Source organism: Prionailurus bengalensis, chromosome B2 (genome assembly GCF_016509475.1).
Source record: "Prionailurus bengalensis isolate Pbe53 chromosome B2, Fcat_Pben_1.1_paternal_pri, whole genome shotgun sequence".
NCBI classification, from domain to species: domain Eukaryota; kingdom Metazoa; phylum Chordata; class Mammalia; order Carnivora; family Felidae; genus Prionailurus; species Prionailurus bengalensis.
The window spans coordinates 122,059,567-122,085,891 of NC_057349.1; the positions used below are offsets into that span (position 1 = coordinate 122,059,567).

A 26,325-nucleotide genomic window follows, 5' to 3' on the forward strand; every position below is an offset into this window, starting at 1 on the left:
GAGCGGGACGTAGCTCGGGCCCGCGCGGCCGGGGCCCGGGAGCGGGGTTTGCGCAAGAAAAGGCGCCTCGGCGGCCCCCGGCCGCCCCTCCCCGGCCCCGGGCTCCCCGCCCGCGCGCCTCCCCGGCCTCGCGGCGCGCCAGGCGCAGCGCGACGGCGCGAGAGCCGAGGGGAAGCGGCAGCCCCGCCGGCCCAGCAGCCCGGCGGGCGGCAGCCAAGGCGACCGCGGAGGCGGCGGGCAGGGCGCGTGCGCACTGCAGGGGCGCCAGATTTGGCGGGAGGGGGAGTGTCCAAAGCTCTTTGTTTGATGGCATCTCTGTTTACAGAGTTTACATTTTAATATCAACCTGTTTCCTCCTCCTCCTTCTCCTCCTCCTCCTCCGCGACCTCCTCCTCCTCCTCCTCCTCTCTCTCCCGAGAAACTTCGCCCCGGCGGTGCGGAACGCCGCTGCGCAGCCGGGGAGGGACGCAGGCAGGCGGCGGGCAGCGGGAGGCGGCAGCCCCGTGCGGTTCCCGCGGCTCCCAGCTGCGCCCCGCGCCCGCCGCGCCATGGCCCGGAGACCCCGACACAGGTAACGGGGAGCCCGGGCGGGCGGCCGCGGGCGGGGGCGCGCGGCGCACCCGGTGCTCGGAGAGCAGGTGGGAATGAGTTCCCGGATCTCCTGCGGGGCTGTCAGATCCTGCGAGGACCTAGAACCTCTGCCTCGGCAGAAGCCGCTCGTGCAACTGATGAATGGGAGAACCTATTCGGGAAATATGTCAGGGCGTCAGGAAGCATGCCCTGAGGCTCATTTTGCAAGTTGCACGGGGACCCATTTCTCTCTAGGGGGCAAAAGAGCAGCACGTTCCAGCCTGGGGCAGAGCGGTGCCCACCCAACCCCGGGGAGCCCACTAGGTCCCTGGCTTGATGCCGCGGGCGTCGGCGAGGGAGTCGCTGCGTAATTGCTTGATGCATTGCGTTATGTTTGGACTTGGAAGTGCAGAGCATATGGCAGATATAGGGAAGATGCCGGATTGTTTGGTAGCTGCAGGTAGTTCCTTTAAATTTCATTCATTCTTTATGGAGGCGAAGCAGAGCGGCAGCTGACAGGCGGCTGGAAAGATTTTGGGGAGGAAAAGGGTCGCTACATTTGCAAACTGCTTTAAGCCAAGGTTTTGAAGCCTCTGATCATTGTACTCTGGCAGGCTTTTACTTCTTCTTATGCAAACACTTTACACGCACACGCGTCCGCGCCGCACATGTCCCCGCACTTGGGGAGGCTCGCCGGGACGATGGGTGAAGTCCGCTAACAGTGCGGCCGCGCGGAGGGGAAGAGGGAGAGGAGGAGGAGGGAAATACGCGTCCGAACTGTCAGTCGCCGGCACTCCCGCTTCCCCTGGTCTCTAGGGGGACTGGACGCGCCGGAGCTCCCTGCGAGCCGCCGGGTGCGCGGACAAGCTCAGCGGCCGTCGCGGTTGCCACTCAACGGGGAAGGACAGAGGCGGGCAGCACCCAAGGCCGCTGCCGCGCAACCGGGACGCAATCCCCGCGGCCTCTTCGCTGGGGCTAGAGGTCCGGGCGCGGCGCGCACACGTGGACGCGGCTGAGGTTGCCGCGCCTCCCCACGCCCTGCTCCCGCCGTCTTGGGTCTCCCGGGCAGAAGAGGGGTGATGGGCCGACCCTCGCTCTGAGCTTCTTGGTGTTAGCCCCTGGGGGCAAAGCAAATCCAACCTCTTTTCCTTCGGGTTGTTTTTCTGGTACTTATTTGTTTTTGAACCGGCTGTCGCTCGTCCCCGCGCAGCGCTGGGAAGTTGCAAACAGCGTGGGTGTGGGCCCTGCCCCAGCACCCTCGGGTCGAGTCTGGCCAGGCGGGAAGCAGCGCCTAGGCAGGGCTGGGCGCGGGAGAAAATGGGAGGCCACCTGGAGGGCCCCTGGGCTCCCTACGCCTCGCCTAAGGCCCCGCCACGCGGGGCGGGGGTGCTGCCCTTGAAGTGGTTTCACCTTCGCCTTTGGGACTTAACAGCAGAACAGCCAAGGCACCTATGTTTTTTCTTTTCTTTTTTTCTTTCTGAGAGCAGAAACTAGGAGTAGGAGAAGAAGGAAGCTGGGAAGGGGTGCTGGGAGGAGGCGCGGTGGAGGCTCCGCGCCCCGCGATCTCGGCTGGGCGGGTGGGGCGGGGCCGCGCAGGTTCCTTGCAGCTCCCAGGTAGCGGCGAAGGGTGGTGGCCTGGAGGGGAGGGAGCCTTGAACCTGCCTCAGGGGGAAGAGAAACCCGGCTGCGGGCTCGAAGCCGTTTCTTGCAGGGCGAGCGTCAACTCGGCAGGGATTATTAACCAGGTCAGCGAAATGAGTCTGAACCCCTTTTCTAGAATCACAGTAGCGGCCACAAGGCACTTCCTCCCACTCCCCTCCCTCTTCCCAACCCCCAACACTTCTTTTCTTTTTCGTTTCTTTGCACGGTTTGTTTCCTTGACAGAATGTAATATTCATAGTTGTACTCTTGTAACCACACCAGGTCTAGCAGGTGGGGAGTCAAGTGCATCAAGCCTGAAATCAGCCTTTGAAAGCCCTCTGACTGTTGGGTCTGAGCAGATAAAGGAAAAGTTATTTCAAGTCCTTAGTAGAAATTAACCGTGCTACTTAGCCTACCAGGACACCTTAGAGCAAGGACATCGCATGCAGAGCTTAAAAGCCAGCCCGGGTTCCCAACCTGCTGATGGACCCAGGAGCGGACTGTGGGCCGCCCTGGGTTCTCCCTGCTGCCCTTGTGGCCTCTTCAGGACCTACGGAAGTTCCACACCACATTTCCCCCCAGGACTTGGGTTTTGCACATCTCTGCCTCTGTGCTGAATTTGTAAGAAGCAGGGAATATCTGAAATCATCATTTATTAGCACTGGAAAGTACCTTCCTAATAGAACCCAAGTCCTTAGGTATAGGTGAGGAACTGAGGTCCTGAGAGAGAGGAAGTGATTTGTCCGAGTCATGCAGGGAGGTGGAGGCAGAACTGGGACTGGCACCGTTGCCTCCAGACCCCTGGTCCTGTTTGATGCCTACCCGCTCTCACCTGACATTGGCTGCCCCCTATGGGCGGCGGTATTTGTTGCTTGTTCCCGAGAGGTGAGCTGTTTCCAAGAGAAAGATGCCCAATTACTAGTTTGGAAAATGTAGTTCTCACCTCTGAAAATGTGATCTCCAGATTTAACCAAACCTAACACTTTAAATTAGATGGAATCGGTGACTCCTTGTTCAGACTACCCTGGTTTTCCTGGTATTCCTGATATTTTATAAGGGGGCCACTTCATTTGGGGGCTTTTCAAGGAGTTCCCTATGACCCTTTTGAAAGATGCTGACCTACAGCTCTGGGAAAAAAAAATTTTTTTTTCATCTTCTGCTGCTGGTGGGATATTTTAAAGGGAAACTATTGCATTTATTAATCAGAGACTGTTTAGAGCCTCTTGTTGACAGTGGGGAACAGGAGTAGACTCTTGTTTAAAAGAATAGACACTAAATAAAAATTGACTATAGATTATAAACACAGCTCTCTTTTGTAGTGGCATTTGGAGTTTGGATCACAGCCTACTTGTCACCATGCATCCTAGACTTTCAGATTGTTTCTCAAAATGATAGTTTTAAATTATGAGAACCTCACATTCAGGATTTTTGGAAAGCACTTTTGCTTGACTTGTAAGGGTATATATATTTGTATATATTATATACCTGTATTCTATATGTATGAATTATACATATTGTGTATATATCGTGCACTTGTATTATATCCATACTTGTAAGTTAGTTTGCGAAGACAAAACCTGATATAAATATAAATTTCCTTTTTAAAAATAATAATTTGCATCATCATGCTGCTTTATATCAGCATTTTTATTGTTCTCAGTTTGGTGGATTTCTCAATTTTACAATGGAAAATTTTACTGAAGTTTCTAGGATAGTATAATTTAAGATATTTAGGATATGTTTGTATTACATTAATTTCTTAAGATACAATTTAAGATGGCATGTCATACGTCGTATAAGTAAAATTATAGGTAAAAGTAAACTAACTTTTACTGGCTGTAACATTACTGCCATCTACTTAGTATATGATTAATAAACCTGAAGTGTAGAATTATTTCAAAAGTCATCAAAATTCATAATTTTGTCTACTAGGTAAAAGAAAAGCTCTCTTCAAAACACTAATGCATTCTTTTTAAAGCCATCTGGGGGAATCCCTCAGTTTTGAATCAGGTACATCTTAAGAGGTTTCAAATACCGTTCAGTCAGAAATAGAAAAAAAACAAAACAAAACAAAAAAGTCAGTAAGAGTCTGACTACCAAGTGGCCTAATTATTCATTTACTTACTTAGGAAACAATACTGTAATCACGGCCACAGGTTGGATCAACTGTGCTGGAGTTTGGGGCTGTTGGATATTTTAATGCTTTTTGGATATTTTAATATTTTAATGGATATTTTAATTTTATGAAACCGGCTGATCACTTGATGGCCTTATCCTTCCTCAGGTTTTTTAAATCCTTTCCTCTTACATTCTCTTAATCTTCTAATCTTTAAGGGATGACTATAGTTGTATTGTTGGGTGTATTACTTCTTGAATTTTTTTTTCTCCCAATAAAACACCAGTACCACTGGAGTAGCATGATTGAGTTGTTTATTTTATTGGAGAAATATTATTTAAGTGATGTGGTGCATGCCAAAGATTTTGAGTGTGTACTTACGTGAAGGACATAGGCTCTTGTTTCTTTGATTGTCCTTAACATTAAGTTTTAAACTTAAACCTCCATTGGTTGGAAGGTTGCCAAATGTGTAACTTGTCACTGGGCTGACAGTCACAGCAGGTTTAAACATGCAGAGCAATAAGAAAGTTCCAGGTCCTTTGCCGTATCTGTGGATACCAATAACAGCAGAACCAGTTTACAATACTAGAGCAACAGAATGAAGAAAGCAATCTTGTTGTGCGAGTTTTCAAACTTTTATCTTCGTAACCTTTGAAAAGATTGAGTTTTTGTGTAAGTTTTGTAATCCAATAGTTTTAAGTCTTCTGGTTTCAGTCCCCGTCTGCCCATTTTTTATTTCTGCAGCATATACAGCAGTGACGAGGATGACGAAGACATTGAGATGTGTGATCATGACTATGATGGACTGCTTCCCAAGTCTGGAAAGCGTCACTTGGGGAAAACTAGGTGGACCAGGGAAGAGGTAAATAATCATGTTATCAAAACATGGGATAAACCTAGAGTGTGTCAATTTATGAAGAAAATGTTACAGCTAAACTACAGGTGCTCAAACTCATTAGCATGAGCCTATGCACCATGCTGAACTCACAGCACTCCCCCACGCGTGCGCCATACAATCCTCTTCCAAACTCTTTGTAGTTCTTTGAATTTCCCGTCCTCAGTGTATGTTTCATCTGTGTTTCTCTCTACCTTTTCTGCTCTTGCCCTTCTGCACAACTCCTTACTCCTTCTTCATCATCTGTGAAGACATCACCTCTTCAGTGAGGCCATCCCTGGCTTCCCCAGGCAGGTTAGATGCATCCTCCAGGCATTGGCTACACATTCGTCCTCACTGCTGCTGTAACGTGTGCCTCCCCCAGTAGGCTGACTACAAACCTACCGAGGGCAGGGCTAAACGTCTGTTCGTTTCCGTGTTCCCTGAGCCCAGAATTGCTTGATGCAAAGTGGGATGGTAGTAAGTATTCTCTGTACAAGTGAATGAATTGCTATGTCCAAAAACAAAACAAAAGTATGAAACATAATACTCCTATCTTGTCATAATGGATTACACATGAATGTCTGTTCTAACAGTGTGCAATGATGGATGGAGATGTGTCTTCTTTCCACCTTTCTCTTTCCGCTAGCTTATCAAAAGCTTGATCTTTGTAGAAATGGGAAAATACTCAAGGAGCACAATTATTAATGTATGGGGAAAGTTACTTTTTCTTTAAAGTTTTCAAAAACTTTTGCGACTGATTGCAGAGGATTTTATGTTAGATTAAATGGTATTGATTCTTCTTCAGTTTCATTCCACCCCACTTCACTCACCAGAGCCCCAGTTGAGAGGCTCTGGCAGGATTGCTAGGGAGGTCCCTAGGAAATGCATAGTTTACCTATGGAGGTTGTGCTCTCAGATGATCCTGAGAGCTATAGAAGTTCTGTTGTTAACACTGGTTTCCTAATCCCTGTGTCTGTGTCCTTCTTGGGACTCACAGTGTGTGTGAAAGTTACCTTTGCAGAAAGGTGGGGGTTCTTTTTTACCTGAAGGAACATGCTTAGGAAGACACTTGTGAACTGAAAGATTTCTCCCTGACGTGTGGTGTCTTCTGTGTTCTAATAAGTTTGGCCTCATTTAAATTATGACTATGTTGATACAAAAATGCAATTACTTTCTTACATTATAAATACCTTCAAATGTAATTAAAAAGTGACCTTCTGTTGTTTGCGTGAAAGAGGTTGAACTAAGGAGATGTTAAAATAGAAATTGAACTGGTTCTTACTCAAGATCCTATTTGTTGCCATAGTTGAATATCTATTGACTCTAACATTTGGGTTCATAACTTTTTCCTATCAAGTAAAACTTTGAACAGTTATCATATACTAGACATTCAGCGAGCCAGGCATTGTACTAAATGTTTCGCGTAGCTACTTCACGTAATCCCCAAATAACTACCTCGACATCAGCATTGCTACTGCGTAGATGACAGTATTGAGGCCCAAAAAAAGTCAAATGATATCCCCAAGTGTATGTAACTAGTCAGTAGCTTAAAGTCAAGTTTTAAACTTTGGTCTGTTTGACTCTAAATAAATCTATGCTCTAAACCAGTATATTAGATTAATATCTGTTGTATTTGGATATTTTTGAGTTTTTTTTTTTCCTGGATTGGATTATTGGATTGGTTCCCTTTTACTCTAATTAGAGCAAAGTTATACAGTAAATGAATGATATCCTAGGATTAACTTTAAATGTCTTAGGATGAAAAACTGAAGAAGCTGGTGGAACAGAATGGAACGGATGACTGGAAAGTTATTGCCAATTATCTCCCGGTGAGTTCGTAATTTTTTCTTCTATGAAAGGAAATCTTCTCCCCATGATTTAAATAAGATATTCGGAGAGAGGGTATTAAGACATTACACATTTGCTCATATACAAGAATCAGGGGGAGAACTGCCTCAACCATAACTTATGGTTTATATTTTAATCTTTTTATTTATTTGGGTGATATAAATTAGCATTTTGATGACTTGTGTACATTAGGATGACTGAACTCATGGTATTTCCAAGTTAGCTTTTTTGAATTTCCTGTTTATTTCAGTAGCCATACTTTTGGTACCCTGGCTGAAAATTTTGGACTCCATTTTGATTTATTCCACTTCCCATCCCCTACGTCTAAGCAGTGACTGAGGAATCTGAAATTCCTTTGTCAGTCAGTCCCTTGTCTCCATCCTCCTTGTTGCTCTACAGAATTGCCCCCTTCCCTCTTCTCTGGACAATTCTGGTGGCTTCCTAACTGGCTTTTCTATTTGTAGCTTTCCACTTTTATCATCCATCCCAACCACTGTTGGCAGATGGAGCCTCCTAAGATGCAGCTGTATCCTTTGAAAATCAACAGCAGTAACATATATAGTCTCACAAATTAAGTACACTGCCTAGACCTGGCACATAGGGACCCTTCCACACGGCTCCAGCATACAGCTCCGGTTCACTTTCCTACTTCCTCTCTGTCAGCAGGTTTGGTTGAATTAATTTCTGCTTTACCTCCTTTGGGCTTTTGTCCTTGGTGATGCCACCTCCTAGAATGTTCCACCCATCCTTCAAAGTCCCTATCAAGACCTTTTGCAGACACCTCCTAAGGAAACATAATTTCTGCTCCTGAGGAAAAGCTTCTGCTCTCAGCCCAATATAATTTTGCTTTGGTTTCTTCTTGCATATGAATCAAATTCTGCCTTCTATTAGTTACATATCTGTCTTTTTTTTTTCTTGTAAGATTATACTCTCTTATAAGATTATACTCTCTCATCCTATCTTTATTGATTTTTATTCTGCAGTATTAATACTTGAGGCCCTAAACTGAAGTGCATCTCTTAGGCTGAATGGGAGGCAAACTTTAATCATTTAGAGTAGGTTTCCATGGAAGCCCAACCTTCATGTGGAATCGCTAACAAGTCTTAGTTCATAGAGGCACTTCCACATGCTGAAGTTAAGGTTGAGTTAAATCGACAGCCATGTGTACAATATGAGGGTCCTTCAGTTCGCATGGCAGGATTATTTCACTGAACAGGTAGAGCTTCTAATTTTAGATCCAATTTTGATATATTCTTTGTATGTTTGTTAGCTGTAAGCAATGAGGGATAGGTAGGCTCTCCAAACATGCCCTAAAATGTTCCTGAACGTGTTTCCTGTATATTGTCTGTGTATGATTCATATAATAACCAAGTCTTCATGTGCTTATCGCATCATATCTATATGACAGTGCATCCTTTATTATTTGTCTAGAATCGAACAGATGTGCAGTGCCAGCACCGATGGCAGAAAGTACTAAACCCTGAGCTCATCAAGGGGCCTTGGACCAAAGAAGAAGATCAGAGAGTAAGTTCTTTCCTCATTGGTGTGTGAATCACAGTTAAGAATATTCCCCAGACATCTTAATTAAATGTTTCCCAACTTGAAGAAACAGGTAAAGTGTACAAACAGGAAGCAGAGGACTCTATTCCCATATTTCCAATGAATGAAAGCAGAGTTTTAGACCCTTTCTAAAGATCTTGTAACACTGAAGAATGATTACACTGAGTCATTACATAACATTAAAACATAGGTTATTTTTGTGTGTTTATCTGAAGGTGATAGAGCTTGTACAGAAATACGGTCCGAAACGTTGGTCTGTTATTGCCAAGCACTTAAAAGGGAGAATTGGAAAACAATGTAGGGAGAGGTGGCATAACCATTTGAATCCAGAAGTTAAGAAAACCTCCTGGACAGAAGAGGAAGACAGAATTATTTACCAGGCACACAAGAGACTGGGGAACAGATGGGCAGAAATCGCAAAGCTACTGCCTGGACGGTAATAATATGTCAAAAAATATATTGATTGGGAAGAATGAGGGAGTGGGTATTGAACATTTTGTTTTAAATGTATAGCGAGTGAATTACATTCCCATGATTGTAAGTGTTTCATTAGATATGCCAGATCCATAGGTTTTAAAACTGGAGGAGCTCTTAGAGTTTATCTGGTTGGGGACTTCCAGAATCCATCCAACAGTGAACTTTGGGCCGAGTCATTGAACTCTCCTCAGCTTCAGTTGCCCCATTTGCAAAATAAATAATAGCCTACTTCACAGGGCCAATGTTTGCATCGAATAAAATGATTGTCAAAGCACTTTGTAAACTATAGAACTCTAAACACAGAGAAGCAAACTGAGGGTAGACATTTTGTCTCTGGTCTGAGTTCATACAGCTGGTTAAGTGACCAGAAGGATCTCAGCTATCATTTTCCTGATACCAGCATTCATTTCATTATACCACTTGTTTTAGTTTTTTTCTTTTAAAGAAAGAAATAAGAGTATTTCTAGAATTATCCTACTGCTTCCAGGTTTTTAAATAATGTCAGTGTTATGCTTTCTTTTAATGAACAAGGCACAAAAAATGACCTCATCGTGAAGGATATCTCTAGAAGCTCATTTTTGTCGCACTCTCCCCACTTGAACAGTTTATGACACATTTTCTTTAATTTGGAAGATACTCTTCATTATAAATCTTATATAAACAATGTAAGAAAATATTTAATAAATTATATTCTTACGCAGCAGAATTGGAGAAAGGGCCCTTCAAAGAAGGCCATGGCTCTGATGGTTTATGTAGCATTCTTGGGTGATGGTCCAGAGCACCGCCTCCCTCATGGCTCCCTATCAGCTTACAGGATCCAAGATATTGAGGAAAGAAGGCCTTTTCTCCCATCTGGCCTGAGAATATGCTGTTGATTCTTGTAAAAATTTAAGGGGCAACTGAACTTCCTCTTTCTTTAGCATACATGCCCCCACCCCCATCAAAATAGTAAAAGGGAGGCCTAAAACGTTTTTGTTTTTTGTTTTTTTTTTGAATTGAGAAACTTTTCCTGAGAACTGTAAGACTTTAGTGAAAATGCTTTTCAGTTTGAACTGATATGGGGACGTAGCATCTTTCCCCTTCTGGATCCCATTTTCCATTGTCACCTCTGGTTATAGAACAATTTGAGATGGCCGTCAAAAGGTGGGAGTTTCTTTTTTTCTTTTTCCCTTTTTTTTTTTTTTTTACTCAAAATTTCTGGCTAGTGCTATTCGAGACAAAGAATGGACAGTGAGGCAGTGGCGACATCATTATCATTCACCAAACTTTACTGTGTGCCTGTTGGCGTGTGTAGGCCCTACTAAGCCGGTAATTTTCCAGAAGAGTTGGATCTTTAAGTTGTATTAGAGTCTTGTACCGTGAACCCTCAGAATAAACAGGAAGGGTTTGTATCGAAAATTCTCTTTTATCAAGGAAACAAAATAGTTACAAAATTTAAAGATTTCTCGAAAGCCACATTTATTCCATCTTGTGTAATGAAGGAAAATCTATGGATTTTCAATTAGATAATAGAGGCAGCATGACTTTCAGAGGTCGGGAAGACTAAAACAATTTAAAAGAAAACACAAAAAAACAAAAGACCCAAAGAAGACGTCTCTGTGGGAAACAGTTTTCTGTCAATTAACTCTAATCTGAATTAAAATGTTTTTTTGTAAAATTCTTACATGATATATTTCTGTGCAGAACTGATAATGCTATCAAGAACCACTGGAATTCTACAATGCGTCGGAAGGTCGAGCAGGAAGGTTATCTGCAAGAGTCTTCTAAAGCCAGCCCGCCAACAGTGGCCACAAGTTTTCAGAAGAACAGTCATTTGATGGGTTTTGCTCATGCCCCACCTTCGGCTCATCTCCCTCCAGCTGGCCAGACTTCAGTTAACAATGATTATTCCTATTACCACATTTCTGAAGCGCAAAACGTAAGCCACTTCTGAGAATTTAGTTTACTGAAAGAGATGGTTATGTTAGCCCCAGGTAACAGTAATACCTCGCAGTCGCTGACTTTTCAAAGACCTTCCACAAAGGTGATCACCCCGCTTCAGAGCCTCGAGGTAGATAGGGGGAGGTATCGTTACCCCTGGTGTATGCTGGGAAGCCAGGATGTTAAGTAATCTGCAGAGGCGCACAGCGCGTAGAGCAGACTGCAGTCCAGGCTTTTGGATTCCAACTGAAGTGCTTCAGATCAGATTAGCTTTTGAATGTAAATCCACTTAACAGGTTCCTGCCGGAGAAGAATGGGGTCATGAAGATGCATTTGTGGGCTTTTGTTTTTCTCTTCCAAAATGAAAAGTGAATGTCATATTAAATTTAAAGCAGAGCTCCTTTGACACTGAAATGCGGCAAGTTTGATTCTGTAAAGTTTGATTCTGGTAGTGATCTATCTAGGAGAAAAGTCGTAATTTGCTCCTTCCACGTGTGTTTACCTTCTCACTCTGAGTCAGGTGCAGTTCTGTGACACCACTCTCTGATGTCTTCTTTCGTCCTCCTCTGGATCAGTGTGATGCCTTCCTGATTGCCAGACATTTATATTTAGGGAAAGAAATGTCCAGAATGGGTGGGGAAAGAAAAATACGAAGCATAGAGAATAAAATCAGTGAACTTGAATCTTACAACTAACGGTAATAGATGGTGAAACTTAGCCAAGAATATGGAGCCCGTGTGCAAGTTATATTCAAATCATATTCCTGAATAGTTTTTATTCTTCTCTGTCTGTTCTATCATTCATTTGACTACAGACTTTCCAGAAAAGTCTCAGATGAGTGAACCATCATAGGCAGTTCTGTGCTCTTTACTATAACTAATAGTTATTCCAAGAAAAATATTTCTATTATAAACAACTAAGTCATCAGTTTTTCCCATTACAGCTTCTTTCATACATTCATGAATATATTTTAGGTTATATTTTTCATTGTGTTATTCTCTAATTAAGGGATACTTTTTGTCAAGATCAACGAGCACTCCAAATCTCTTTACGTTGCGTAAGCTATTTATTTGGCTATTTTTAAAGGCCCGGCTAAAATTTCAAACTAGAGGGTTTTTTGTTGTGTTTCTTTTTTCCTCTGTGCATGTGTGAATTTTATTAGTACAGTATTTTTTTTCTCAATCCTAGAGGAAGCCAATTCCCCTAAAGCGTATGTGACCATGAATGACTCGGCCTTTGTTTGTCTGCCTTTTTGATCTAGGTCTCCAGTCATGTCCCATATCCTGTAGCGTTACATGTAAATATAGTCAATGTCCCTCAGCCAGCTGCTGCAGCCATTCAGGTAAGATCATGTGAAGACCATTTCGTAAAGAAACCCTTTGGCTGTTCAAAGCAACTTTTTCAAGACATGCTTTATTTCTTTCATGTAAATACTTATTTTCGCTTGACTGATTGATGTAAAAAAAAAAAAAAGGGGAGTAGCAGAGGGGTGGGTAGAGTTCTGGCCAGCAAGCTACCAATCTTCGCTTCTAGAGTTAAACCTGCTCAGGAATTCTCTGATTCTCTGATGTCATAAATTGAACCAGCTCATCAGTCAGCACCCACTTGAGCCTCAGATTTCACATCGCTCCCTTAGGTGTGGAATGACACTCACAGAGCTTTGTGCCACATTTCTTTGGTGCCAGTCTCCCGCTGAGGCTCATTGGGCTGTATGGCCCCTTATGACTGCGGGCCACAGCCATTGTATCTGCAGTAGCTTCAATCAGGCCCTTCTCTGTTTTTCTTCCTTTACTTTTAATTTCAGAGACACTATAATGATGAAGACCCTGAGAAAGAAAAGCGAATAAAGGAATTAGAATTGCTCCTAATGTCGACTGAGAATGAGCTCAAAGGACAGCAGGCGCTACCGGTAAGAAGGCAACCAGGTGCTTGAATGTGGGGAGAACTTCACCCCGGTGCCCTCCTGTCTCTTTTCCCTTCTCTTCTGAGTGTTACACTAATCAAGACTGTAGATCCATTAATAGTGTTTCAAAAAAAAATTTTATTTATTTTTGAGAGAGAGACAGAGAGTGGAGGAGGGGCAGGGAGAAAGAAAGAGACACAGAACCTGAAGCAGGCTCCAGGTTCTGAGTTGTCAACACAGAACCCAACATGGGGCTGGAACTCACGAACCGCTAGATCATGACCTGAGCTGAAGTCAGAGGCTTAACCCACTGAGCTGCCTAGATGCCCATTCATTAACACTGTTTGCACAGAAGTTGCTTGTAATAAAATGCAGTCGGTATCACCATGTGTGTTGACTAAATTAAAAGTAGCCCTTTTGAGTGGCAATAGAAACACAATATCCACTTGTGATTGTCACCATCAATCTTCCTGTTTTTCCAGGACTGTTACTAATTCAAAGACTGACTAACAGATATAAATGAATGAAAATCTGCTTTTATTTACAAAGTTATGTATCTGTATGATACCTACTCATTTGATTTTTTCTTTTATTATTTTTCTTAACCTACATTTTCATACTTTCTAATTTCACATATGATTTGAAGCATGTTCAGTATATACCTGTGAAAAAGATACACATCCTCTCTCTGTCAATAACACGGCTGCTCTCTTCTGTTTGCATGCATGAAAGCCGTGTGGACCATTACTGAATTTTGACATCTGTTTGGTGATTGGCCGCAAACTGAGAAATCAGCGTGTACTTTGTGACAGATTTAGTTCAGCAACAAAGAGAATAAAAGAGATGTGATACCCAGTGGGTATTCTTAGGAATACATGTCTTTGGGGTTAAATCATAAGATGATTATGTGCATATGTTAGTTCGACCACTTTTTAACTCTAGTTCATGTTTTGCAATTTCTCTTGTTGCATGGTCATGCCGAAAGGAGACTTCTGTTAATTTGCCCTTCTGCTTTCCTAACCACGTTGATTTGACAGCCCTTCACTGCATCAGTGCAATCCGTAACATTAAAAAGGGATAGAAGCAATGAGAACATATGCAGAGAAAAGCAACTCTAACTCTCGAGTCCTCTGACCTTTTTGTAGGTTAGAATGAGAACAGGACAATTCTTAGTTCACAGCAACCATGCGTGGTCCTTTTGGAGATGATGTTAAAGTAGACTTTTAAGATGGACCATGGGAGAGTGGCACTTGAGGACACAGTCTCTCTGTTGGCAGTTTTAGCAAAATGATGACAGTGAGGGTGTTCATATAGGTGACAGACTATGCCACTATTAAAAAGCAGGGTCTTGCATCGATAAAAGGAAACATCTTGACGACTGTTTCATAGGCGCAAGTTTTGGATGATGCAACTACTTTTATCTTTCCTCCAACAGCATCTGATACCTTGTGCAACTTCATTGCTAAGTTCCTTCTCCCTTTCTTCTCCCTACTCTTTCTTTATTCCCCCACCGCCCCCCCCCCTCCTTAGACGCAGAACCACACATGCAGCTACCCCGGGTGGCACAGCACCACCATCGCTGACCACACCAGACCTCATGGAGACAGTGCACCTGTTTCCTGTTTGGAAGAACACCACTCCACTCCCTCTCTGCCTGTGGATCCTGGCTCCCTACCTGAAGAAAGTGCCTCTCCAGCAAGGTGCATGATCGTCCACCAAGGCACCATTCTGGATAATGTTAAGAACCTCTTAGAATTTGCAGAAACACTTCAATTTATAGATTCTGTAAGTAGAATTGTTAAGGCAAGTGAATGTTTTTGATGGTGAATTAGGAAACCCAGTTCTCAAATTATTACCATTTTCTATGGCAAATAACATGTTATTAGCATGTATGAATGTAAAAGTATGATTTTAGCCTTTGTGTCTGTTTTTTCAAAGATCTGATTTCATAGGCTATGCAGATAAAAGGTGGCTTTTCACGCATTTCCTTCAAAATGCATACTTTTTAAAATAGTAAAGTTGATGACCTATAAGTAGATCTCGGGTTATGGAGTACTGTTTGAGTTATTTTTAACGTATTTACTTTGTTCCTTTTTTGTGTTTCTTTAGAATTGTGCTTTGCTTTTGTTTTTAAGTTTTGTTTTCTAATTTTTTGAAGTTGATTTGTTTATTTTGAGAGAGAGAGAGAGAGCAGGGGAGGGGCAGAGAGAGAGAGGAAGAGAGAGAGTCCCAAGCAGACTCCATGCTGTCAGCACAGAACCCGATGCAGGGCTTGAACTCACGAACCATGAGATCATGACCTGAGCCAAAACCAAGAGTCGGATGCTTAACCGAATGAGCCACCCAGGCGCCCCTAGAATTGTGCTTTGCTTTTGTTTTTAAGTTTTGTTTTCTAATTTTTTGAAGTTGATTTGTTTATTTTGAGAGAGAGAGAGAGAGAGAGCAGGGGAGGGGCAGAGAGAGAGAGGAAGAGAGAGAGTCCCAAGCAGACTCCATGCTGTCAGCACAGAACCCGATGCAGGGCTTGAACTCACGAACCATGAGATCATGACCTGAGCCAAAACCAAGAGTCGGATGCTTAACCGAATGAGCCACCCAGGCGCCCCTAGAATTGTGCTTTGCTTTTGGATCGCACCTTAAGAATTATGTTTACTTAGACCTTTAAGCAGTCGTTCCGTGTATTTGAGTGGTAACGAGTTCATTGCTGGTACATGGCTCTCTTCACAAAACATTGATGATTGATTACCAGCCCCAACTGGTTCACTGAGATAAACCGTCTTTAGTGAAACAAACGTGAGGTTAGCACCTAAAAAGCAAATGTTCAGTTCATTTCCTTTGTTGCCCAGTTGGTTAAAAAGCACTTACCTGCATATCCATCAAACGGGACGAACGTTGCCAAAATGTGCCATCTAGAAGAGGTTTTCTCTTTGCTTCGGACTGCATGCAAATGAGAGAATACCTGGAGGTCCCCGCAGCACACACGTAGGACCAGCCTGGAGGCCGCATGGTAGACCTGCCGTGCGGTGTGCTGGAACGGTTGTTAATCCTGACGCTATTTCTCAAGAGGGCCAGGTGTTTTCTCTGCATTCGGTGTTCTTTCTCAGTGCTGTGTTTCAGGTGATGGCACATATCATGCACACACCGTCTCAGAGTTCTGTGCCTCCCACATTGTTTCAGGATTCTTCATCATGGTGTGATCTCAGCAGTTTTGAATTCTTTGAAGAAGCAGAGTTTTCACCTAGCCAACATCATGCAGGCAGAGCCCTAAAGCTTCAGCAAAGAGAGGGCAGTCTGAATAGACCTGCAGGAGAGCCTAGCACAAGGGTGAACGCTCTCAAGTTGAGTGAGGGTTCACTTGACCCGCTCAAGCCCTTACCTCCTTCGAGGCACGGCACAGTTCCACTGGTCATCCTTCGAAAAAAGCGCGGCCAGGCAAGCCCCTTAGCCACTGGAGGCTCTAGCTCCTTCCTATTTGCTGGCGTCAGCAGCTCAACTCCCAAGCGTTCCCCTGTCAAAAGCCTACCCTTCTCCCCTTCACAGGTAGAGCATGATTTCTACACAGCTATTACTAATTTTCAACAGATACTCAAGCCTTCATAATCTAGAAACTAATCCTTTGGAACAAATGACTAATTACTGTTGCCCTCACTGATCTCGTTCCATCGTTGAATCTAGCTGTTGCTAAGTCATACTGCTTCCCAAAGTTTGAGCTGTCTGTAGGCTGACTGATCATTTTGTCATAATTCTCGCTCTTTCTTTTGGTGGTTTGAAACATGGTTAGCTGCATGGGACGTGTGTTTATTTCCTTCAACACTAGAGTTTAACATTTCGGTCCCTTCCTTTTCTCCCCTCCCTTCCCTCTCCTTAAAAACTTTAGTAGATTTTCTTCCTATTTGTTCACTTATTACTTTGTGATTCACTGACCCAGGGGAGGAGGGAACCAAACTATATTTGGAGAGCATTTGTTTGAGTCGCAACCCGAAACTTTAAAGGTTCCAATCCATCCTTATGTGGAAAAGTTTTGGAAAAGCATAAGGAACAAATGCTTAAGGAAAGCAACTTCCGTTTTAATTTGAATTTCTCCACATTGGCTTTTTGAGTTGTGCCATAATTTGTTATCAACCCAGTATTTGCCATAAATATCCTTTCATAGAATTTTTTTTAAGGCATGGAAATTATAATTCTTATCAGAGACTTGTATTCCTTAATTATGAGAATAATTGAAGTTAATAGTTAATTTGGCACTTTCAAACATTTTTCCAATTATGTCTGTTGAATTTATTTTAAGGAGAGCTCTAAATATGAACAAATGAAGCACCCACCAAAATAATTATCTTGTTTTTTGCTTGTATCTTCCAAATTGTGTTCTGAAGAATATTAGTTCTACAAGACTTTAATAGATGGTCCAGAAAAAATTGAAATATATAAGTTTGGGAAACACTAAGTCAGAGTTAAAATTGGTCTCTTTACTACAGGACCTCTCAGAATTTTTAATGAATTGGTGTGCATTATGAATTTCAGGAGGAGATTATGATATATGATGTATCCCAAATTTATTGTATCTTGGAACTTTTTGAGGAACACCTGCTATTTTCCCAGAATGATGGTGTTCTGAGAAACACAGCTTACTATCCAAGAATTTTCCACGTAATGCAAATCTTCTATCATAATTCATGGATCATTAAAGAGAAAAAATAGCATGAAAGAAAAACAAGAATTACTTTCCAAAAATCACCTTAATGCTTATAATCTTAATAAAGAGTGCATCTCATTCTCTTTAATGGCAAGTGGCACTTATTGAAAATTTTTTCTTAGGATTTTGCAAGTTTTTCAGCAATGACCCTAGATTTTATTTCTTGGAAATTTCATTCTGAACCTCGGGTGCTCAAATGAAATAAAACAATACCCTGTCCAATGCTATGTGCTTGTTAACATCTTTATTATTTTACATCAGTGGGTCAGTAAAACATACTTGCTAGTTTTCATGGTGTGGTTTTTAAGTTGGGCTGAATAAAGAATCACTGTTTAATCTAAGTAATTTTTTTCCCTTTCTTCCCGTATTTAGTTCTTAAACACTTCTGGTAACCATGAAAACTTAGACTTGGAAATGCCTTCTTTAACTTCTACCCCTCTCAATGGTCACAAATTGACTGTTACAACACCATTTCATAGAGACCAGACTGTGAAAACTCAAAAGGAAAATACTATGTAAGTCCTTGGTTCAAGAATAAAATTATTTCCCCTTATTTACCTATATTTAATTAATGGAATACAGTCCCCAATGTCTGATCCATTTGCATGTACATAATTTTACTGATCTACCTGTAATGTACATAATCATGTATATTCCCACATTGAGTATATCTGTCTTGCACATGTTACAACTACCTAGAGGTGGCGAGTCAGAGGATAAACTAGATTACTTTTTGTAATCTCACTTCAAAATGTTCTATACATACAGAGGTAGTCCTTATAATTTTTCTGTTCAGTTTTTCTGTTTGCTCAGTAAGGCTTTTCTTTCTTCACCGAAGACAAGATTTTCAACCTCCTTTGCTCTCTGATTACAAAATTCAGAGTAACAGTGGTATGGTTCTGTACTTAGTTCATATTTTTTTAATCTTATGTTTCCTTTTTGAAATTTATCTGTCGGTAGGACTGCTTCTAAAATCCCCAGGGATATTATATGATCAGAAGCCAAGGAGTGATGCCTCCCACATATTCAATAAAAGGCTTAACCAATTCAAAGAAATGGCAGAGAACATCAATAAAAAAATTCAGTCTTACTATTTCCTGTTACAATAAGTACTTTTTAAAAGGTGGTTTTCTATGTCTTCTGTGATGAGCCTATTTTAATGAATAGATAAAATTTATTTGTAAATGACATCAAACCTTTACCATGTTTATGACTATTAGAAAGACCTAGAGGCACTCTGTGTATCTTCAGAACCACTAAAGAAAGATGAAGAATATTTTAATGCTCTTAGTCTTGGGAATATAATACTTTTAAATATTTGGAAATATGTGATGTATATGTTATCTTTTTGTTAACAGTACACGTATGATTAATTCACATATCCAATTGCATATCAATTATAGGGCTTATTCAGTGTAAAAATATTATATTTAACAGGTAGAATGATGTAAAAGGGCTTATGTTCTTTCATATTGAACCAACCCTTGTTTTCCCTTTAAAGTTTTAGAACTCCAGCTATCAAAAGGTCAATCCTAGAAAGCTCTCCAAGAACTCCTACACCGTTCAAACATGCACTTGCAGCTCAAGAAATTAAATATGGTCCTCTGAAGATGCTAGTAAGTTTTGGCCAAGTGCTTGAGGTTAGCTGGTGTATTAATTACAGACAGAAATTTGCCTCTGATGCAAACATACCCGCTCTTCCTTGCAGCCTCAGACACCATCTCATCTAGTAGAAGACCTACAGGATGTGATCAAGCAGGAATCTGATGAATCTGGAATTGTGGCTGAGTTTCAAGAAAACGGGCCACCTTTACTGAAGAAGATCAAACAAGAGGTAAACATGAGATCCTTGGGATCAAGAAGGAACAAGATGTGAATCCTGCTCCCTCTGTTCCTTGTGGGCACGGAACGTTCCTTTATACGTCTGGCATCAGTACTGGGTAGCAGCACTGCTTTTCATACAAGGTTTGCCTGCAAGATGCGGCTAAGAGGTACTGCTAGACTGTGGGCACGCAACCTTTCATTTGGGAAGCCAAGCCACTTCTGTCTACTTCATGTGTGAGCAGAAAACATGTTAGAGAGGATAAAGGAGAGAGAGGGAAGCAGCTTTTTACCGTACTGTTTTATCACTGATACACAGATGGATAGATAAATAATACACCGACTTTTAATTTTCAGATGTCATGGAGAATTGAAATTTATATTAAAACAATAGTATCTAACTTCCAGCATAAAAGAAAAATGCTGTAACTTGCAGGGATCCAAGTCTTAGCTTGGTGGCAAGAAGCATTTCCAGCAGGTAGATACCGTGCCTCTTGAATTTATTTTCATATTAGGATTAATATTTAAGAGACTGGCCAGAAATTTACTCTTTTTTTTTTTTACCTTTATTGAGATATAATTGACAAAATTGTAAGACATTTAAAGTATACAACATGATGATTTGATATATGTATACATTGTGGAAGGATCCCTGAGTCAATGGACATATCCATCACCTCACATGTTTATCTTTAACTTCTGCTCTCTTAGCAAATTTCAGTTCTGCGGTACAATATTAGCCATGACAGTTCCCATGTTACACATTAGATCCTCAGATATTGCTCATCTTACAGAAATTTACCAACGAGTGCCAATGTTCCATGGGAAGTTCTAGTTCTAGAAACAACAAAGCACTTCCTGTTTGCTTTCAGGTGGAATCTCCAACGGATAAAGCAGGAAACTTCTTCTGCTCCAACCACTGGGAAGGGGAGAGTCTGAACACTCAGCTGTTCACACAGGCATCGCCTGTGGTGGATGTGCCAGTAAGTACACGCCCACGTTATGAGATGTTGGTGCCTCGCAGAATTCTCCATGTGGCATGTGAGGCTACTGTGGTTTTAGCACTATTTAATGCATCATATTTCTGAACATTCTCCATTACATGTTTATTTCCTTATGATTCCTCATGATCATTAATGTTGAATGTGGAAATTTTGTTTCTGTGTTGGAAATTCTTTTTCATCGCAGATTGTTTTCATTATTTATTTTCTTATGATTTGAGAGTCTTTGCCACTTAAAAAAATCCGTGGCATGAAAATATGTATTTCCGTGAAAACAGAATGTTAATCTTTGCATTTTCTTCTCCTTTGTTTATCTGTCTCCCAAATGTAGTATTTTCTCCTTGTTACATAGTCTCCTGTTTGGTTTTGTGCAGCATCTAACATAATGCCCGTCAGCATCTATAGTAGATGCCCTTTATTGTTCCTATTATTGCATTACTTTGGTTGCCACCATTTTTTAAGATAAACTTTATTTTTTAGAGCAGTTTTGGGTTCATGGCAAAGTTGAGCAGAAGATAGAGATTTTCCACATACCCCTGTCCCCACACGTGCATAACCTTCTCCATTATCAACATTCTCCGCTAGAGTGGTACGTTTGTTACACTTGATGAACCAGCACTGCTGACCCTTTGTCTCCCAAAGTTCATAGTTTATATTAGGGTTTGCTGTTGGTGCTGTACATTCTGTGGGTTCGGACAAATTTATGCCATGTATCCACCATTATGGTTTCGTACAGAGTAGCTTCACTGTCCTAAAATTTCTCTGTGGTCCACGTATTCATCCCTCCATCACTCCCCCACTCCCTCGCCAACCCCTGGAAGCCACTGATCTTTTTACTATCTCTATAGTCTTGCCTTTTCCAAGACTTCATATAGTTAAAATCAAACAGTGTGGAGCCTTTTCACATTGGCTTCTTTCATTTAGTAATACGCAGTTTCCTCCATGTCTTGTCGTGGCTTGAGAGCTCCTTTCTTTTTAGCACTTAGTTACCACTAAGTAATTTTTTTTTAAGCGGTAAACTTTTTAAAAATTTTTAAATAATGCACGGCTGTCCTTCATGGAGAATCAGAGCTAATAACAATTGATGATATTTATTCAGAATATACTAAGTGGTAGGTACACTTCTAAACGCTTTAGATGCATTACTTCATTTAAGCCCCACAACAGTCCTGCAAGGTTGGTAACATTATCATTACTGTTATACCAACTGGGAAACAGGCACGGGAAGGCTTAGTCACTTACTTAAGACTACATAGCTAATAAGTGATGGTTCAGAGTTAGAACTCAGAAAGTCTAGTTCTAAATTGCATAGTTTAAAAAAAATTATTTAATTATTTATGCTTTGAAATAGAGAGAGCAGGTGCATGAGTGGGGGAGGGGAAGAGAGAGAGGGAGAGAGGATCCAATGTAGGCCGCGCACTGCCAGGGAGGAGCCGAATGCAGGGGTAAAACTCACAAACTGTGAGATTGTGACCCGACCTGAAACCAAGAGTCAGACGCTTAACCGACTGAGCCACCCAGGCACCCCTAAACTCCACACTTTTAACCATCATACTATACTGCCATTAATTGATAACTCTAAAATATTTCCATACCAATGTATAAAATAAATAGCTCTCTAACTAGAGCTTAGTAGATCTTTCATTTTCAAAAGTATGGATTTACCGATTCCTTTAGTAGGTATTTTCTGAGTGCCCATCTCCCACCTAGAACTATATTAGGACCCAAAGCTTTTTGTTGTAGTGGTGTTTGCCACAATGGGATTAGGGTGAGTACTAGCTAAGGCCTTCTCGGAGCTCGGTGAGAAGAGAATTTCTGGCAGATCCCTGCCTTTGTTCCTGCTCATACGTATCACTTCATAATAATCTCCTGTCTATGGTGTCAGAATGTGTCGGCTCTCATATTCTCCACTCTCATTTAAATTTCAAATTGTTCTTTCCCTTTAGAATATTCTTACAAGTTCCGTTTTAATGACGCCAGTATCAGAAGACGAAGACAATGTTCTCAAAGCATTTACAGTACCTAAAAACAGGTCCCTGGCGAGTCCCTTGCAGGTAATTACTATTCCAACATTGGTGTCTTAAAAGCCATTCACTGAAACACTGTCATCTTGAGGGTTTTTTTTTTTAAGACTTTAGATACAGATATAGATATAGCTTTTAAACAACTCTTGATGTCTAAAAATCTCCTAAAATTTGCTGTTGCCACTCATCTGAGACATACTAGAACATTTTATTAGAGCAGGTTTCCAAAGCATGATGAAGTGACACATTTCTTACTGTGACTGAGGGCAAGATCATGGGTTACATGTCTGTCAATATTTCTCTCTTCTCTCTTAAATAGTTTATACAAAGTTTATTGGTATAGTTTTCTTTTTATTTCCAACTTTTTATTTTTTACACTCAATTAGTAAGCCATCAAAACTCAGGCACTGTTCGAATTTTGAATGAAGTTTGAAATTAGCTGGTTGGAAAAGAATTACAATGTATTTGACTATCAGAATAAGAAAGTCAGCTGCCAATGTTGTGTGGCTAATCTGCAGTTGACCATCTGCTGCTGGGTTTTAATATCAAAAGAGATTTCCCTTGTAACTCTGAAGTACGTGTGTGTTGATGAAATATAGCAAATTCCAGATTAATCCTGAGCCAAATGTAAATAAGAATGCAAATTTACTCCCCTAAATTATTTAAAGCGGTTCCCAACATTAAATAGCCCGATATCCAGCCACCTGCAGAGCTCACCTCCCCCACCACCCCTTTGAGCTACACCCAGAGAAACTTCATAAACCCTGGAGCATAAAGAGAACCTGGAGTCTGAAGGGGAAAGTGCTGTTTGTACTAAGAGTTAAAGGCACTGAACTAGGTTGGCTTGCTTTGAGAACTTGCTCTCTTTTCTTTTCTTTTTTTTTCTTTTTCTTTTCTCTTTTAAGGGCTTCCCCATCATTGTGGTAGGCTTTCTCTCTGCAAATTGTGAGAATCTTAAAACTTCCCCATTTTAAGTATTTTTGATATCTGGCATTATAGTTTTTAACTAATGCAAATGTAGCTGGAAGGGCTATAGGCAGGCACATCTTGTTTCTTAATTCAATGAGGTTGCTTTCCTGTTGCTTCTCTCTGGTCCAGCTACTTTGGTGAGAGGTGATGGTTGACTGGAGTGGAGGACACAGAAGAGGGAAAGCCAGTGCCTGGGGTGGGGGATTCTGGAGTGTTCTTGAGTTAGTCAGGGTTGGGTAGGCCACCTGTGGAAAGACTCAGAGTATCACCAAGAATTGGGACAGGAGGAAGAGAACTAATTCCACCAAGGCCGAAGGGAGACACAGAAAGCAGATTAGAAGCATGTCAGGGCAAGGGTCAGCTCCTTCAAAATTTTACCTTGCATTGATCCTGGCTCCAAAAAGGCCATGCTTTCTTTGTTTTTCTTTCCTTCTTCCTTTCCTAAAAACTTGGCCCTTGGTTTCCAGAACACAGAATTTGATTATTGCTGTTAGTACAGTAAGCTAGAGTAAACCTTACATATATTTTATAACCTAGTTTGGGATTCAACCTATGTAAGTTGTCTAATTTTTTATCTTAAGGTTTTTAGTGCTATTGCATTTCATAAAAATGATCAGTATGGAACTTTATTCTCAGCATATTTATATATTACTTAATGGAAATAGTAGTTATCTTTGAAACTCAAAATTAAGTAGTAGCCCTGTTTTATTAATCTGTATTTTCTACCATATAAAGGAGTCATATTTGGTACTCTACAGATTCTAATATCTGTATATTGGGATTAAGCCATTCACATACATCATGCTATGAAGGCAATACTCGTCAATTCCATTAAATGGAGTAATTGAGATCCAAAAATTAATTTTAGAGTCAGTGCTTCTGTCTGTACTATAGGGCTTATTGATTTACACTGCTTAAATATATCTTACTAATCTGCTACAATAGATAACTAATTCATTTTAAGAAATCCTCATTAAATGAGTTAATAGTATACACACACCACATATTTCCATTGTTTTATGTCATGGAGATCTAGCTTCTTAGGTCATAGAAGTATGTGATTTCTAAAATGTTTTAAATTCTGTGATAAATATTGGAAAATTGATCAAGTGAATCTAAATATTTAAACAGATGCTGTTTATATTTCATATAATCCTGATTCAACAATATTTACATAGGTGTTTATGTGATTTGTTAATTTTGTTTAGAAGTTTTGCTTTATCATATATTTCCATTGGTAATTCAATTTGGCCTAATCAGGCAGATTTCTCATTTCTCATGAAATTTCTCATACTCTCACGAACAGTATTATTGAACAGATGCATTTCTTACATGATCTGGCTATTCGACTTAAGAGTACTTAAGTAACGTATCACTTTTGTACTTCGTACTTAAATGTTGAATGGGATTTTAGCCATTCTAGATATTTTTATCATAGTGCTTTTAATTAAAACAACTAAATGTAATTCATAAAATATTTTTAAATTTTGATACTTCTTTTTTTAAATGTTTATTTATTTATTTATTTATTTATTTATTTAGAGAGTAGGGGAGGGGCAGAGAGAGAGAGAGAGAGAGAGAGAGAGAAAATCCCAAGCAGGCTCTGCACTGTCAGCACAGAGCCCAACCTGGGGCTCAAACTCATGAACTATGAGATTATGACCTGAGCTGAAATCAGGAGTTGAACACTTAACTGACTGAGCCACCCAGGTGCCCCCAAATTTTGATACTTCTAAAATATAAAATACCTGCCACTTGTATAGGGCAGTTGGATTGTCTATCCATCCAATAGTCTAAATAACTTAGGTATAAGAACAGTTTATTGAAGACTAGTAATTCTGTGTTCTGTCATTTCAGTGTTAATCATCCCTGGCTTAGTTATGACAATCACGCTTTAGACAGAGCAATTACTATTTTTGAGGCCAATATACTGGAGCTGCACAATTCTAGCTTCTGATGTACGTAGAAATGCACATGCTTATACATAAATATGTGTAAATTACATTTAATATTTTAAAACTACAAATGCAAGAAGCTATGAATTGGCATTTTATTTTGACAAATTTCAAACATACATAGAAGTATAGAAAATATTCTGTGATTTAGATTTAACAATTATTTACATTTTGCCATATTTACTTCATCTATTTTTATGAGGCATGTTAAAATTCCAGACAGTATGACATTTATTCACATATCTACTTCCAAATGCATCTCCAAAAATAAAGTTGTTTTCATATATAACTGTCATCACACATTGTTATTTATAATAATTCTTTAATATTCTAATTCTCAGTCTGTATTTAAGTTTCCCCATTAATTCAAAAAAGAATCCTTTTATCTGGTCAGATTGAAACAATTTCACATATTGCATTTTTTAAAAATGTCTATTTATTCTGGGGGGAGAGAGGGCAGAAAGAGAGAGGAAGAGAGAATCCCAAGCAGACTGCATGCTGTCAGCTCAGTCTTACAAACCGTGAGATCATGACCTGAGCCAAAATCAAGACTTGGACACTTAATAACTGACCCCACCCAGGCGCCCCATTCACATTGCTTTTTGTCTCTTAAATCTCTTTTAATCTCAGACCAATGCTGTCCAGTAGAACTTCTGCAGTGATTTAAATGCCCAGTATGCTCCTGTCCAATGTGATAGCCAGAATTTTCAGTTTTATTTAATTTATTCTGTTTTTACTTAATAGGCACATTTCCTTCCTCTTTTCCTGGAATTAACCATTTCCCCAAAGAGTTCTGATCCTTTCCGTGGGAAACGGTACATAGAGACCAAAATCAGGGTGCTAAATACATCCATGTGTTATGTGGGTTTTCTTTGAGAAATAATGAATTTTAGTAACTCAGAACTCTGAGTTACAGTTAAATTATAAGGCTTACATAGAGGCTATATTAG

The 26,325-nt window shown here is 40.8% G+C and overlaps 1 protein-coding gene across 2 annotated transcripts in view; it reads left to right on the forward strand.

Moving 5' to 3' along the window:
- The first annotated feature begins 255 nt into the window (after positions 1-255).
- Positions 256-26,325, forward strand: part of MYB (MYB proto-oncogene, transcription factor) — a 34,580-nt gene continuing 8,510 nt past the window's right edge. The window contains exons 1-15 of one of the 2 annotated variants that reach the window (XM_043593071.1): positions 256-571; positions 5,072-5,189; positions 6,962-7,033; positions 8,484-8,576; positions 8,828-9,048; positions 10,773-11,007; positions 12,271-12,351; positions 12,814-12,918; positions 14,443-14,697; positions 16,090-16,452; positions 17,978-18,120; positions 19,107-19,221; positions 19,314-19,439; positions 20,299-20,409; positions 22,374-22,481. In XM_043593071.1, coding sequence (XP_043449006.1) covers positions 549-571; positions 5,072-5,189; positions 6,962-7,033; positions 8,484-8,576; positions 8,828-9,048; positions 10,773-11,007; positions 12,271-12,351; positions 12,814-12,918; positions 14,443-14,697; positions 16,090-16,452; positions 17,978-18,120; positions 19,107-19,221; positions 19,314-19,439; positions 20,299-20,409; positions 22,374-22,481 — 2,169 coding nt within the window. In that variant the 5' untranslated portion in view covers positions 256-548. The remainder of the gene's footprint in view (positions 572-5,071; positions 5,190-6,961; positions 7,034-8,483; positions 8,577-8,827; positions 9,049-10,772; positions 11,008-12,270; positions 12,352-12,813; positions 12,919-14,442; positions 14,698-16,089; positions 16,453-17,977; positions 18,121-19,106; positions 19,222-19,313; positions 19,440-20,298; positions 20,410-22,373; positions 22,482-26,325) is intronic. The other variant, XM_043593072.1, reaches the window with a different exon arrangement.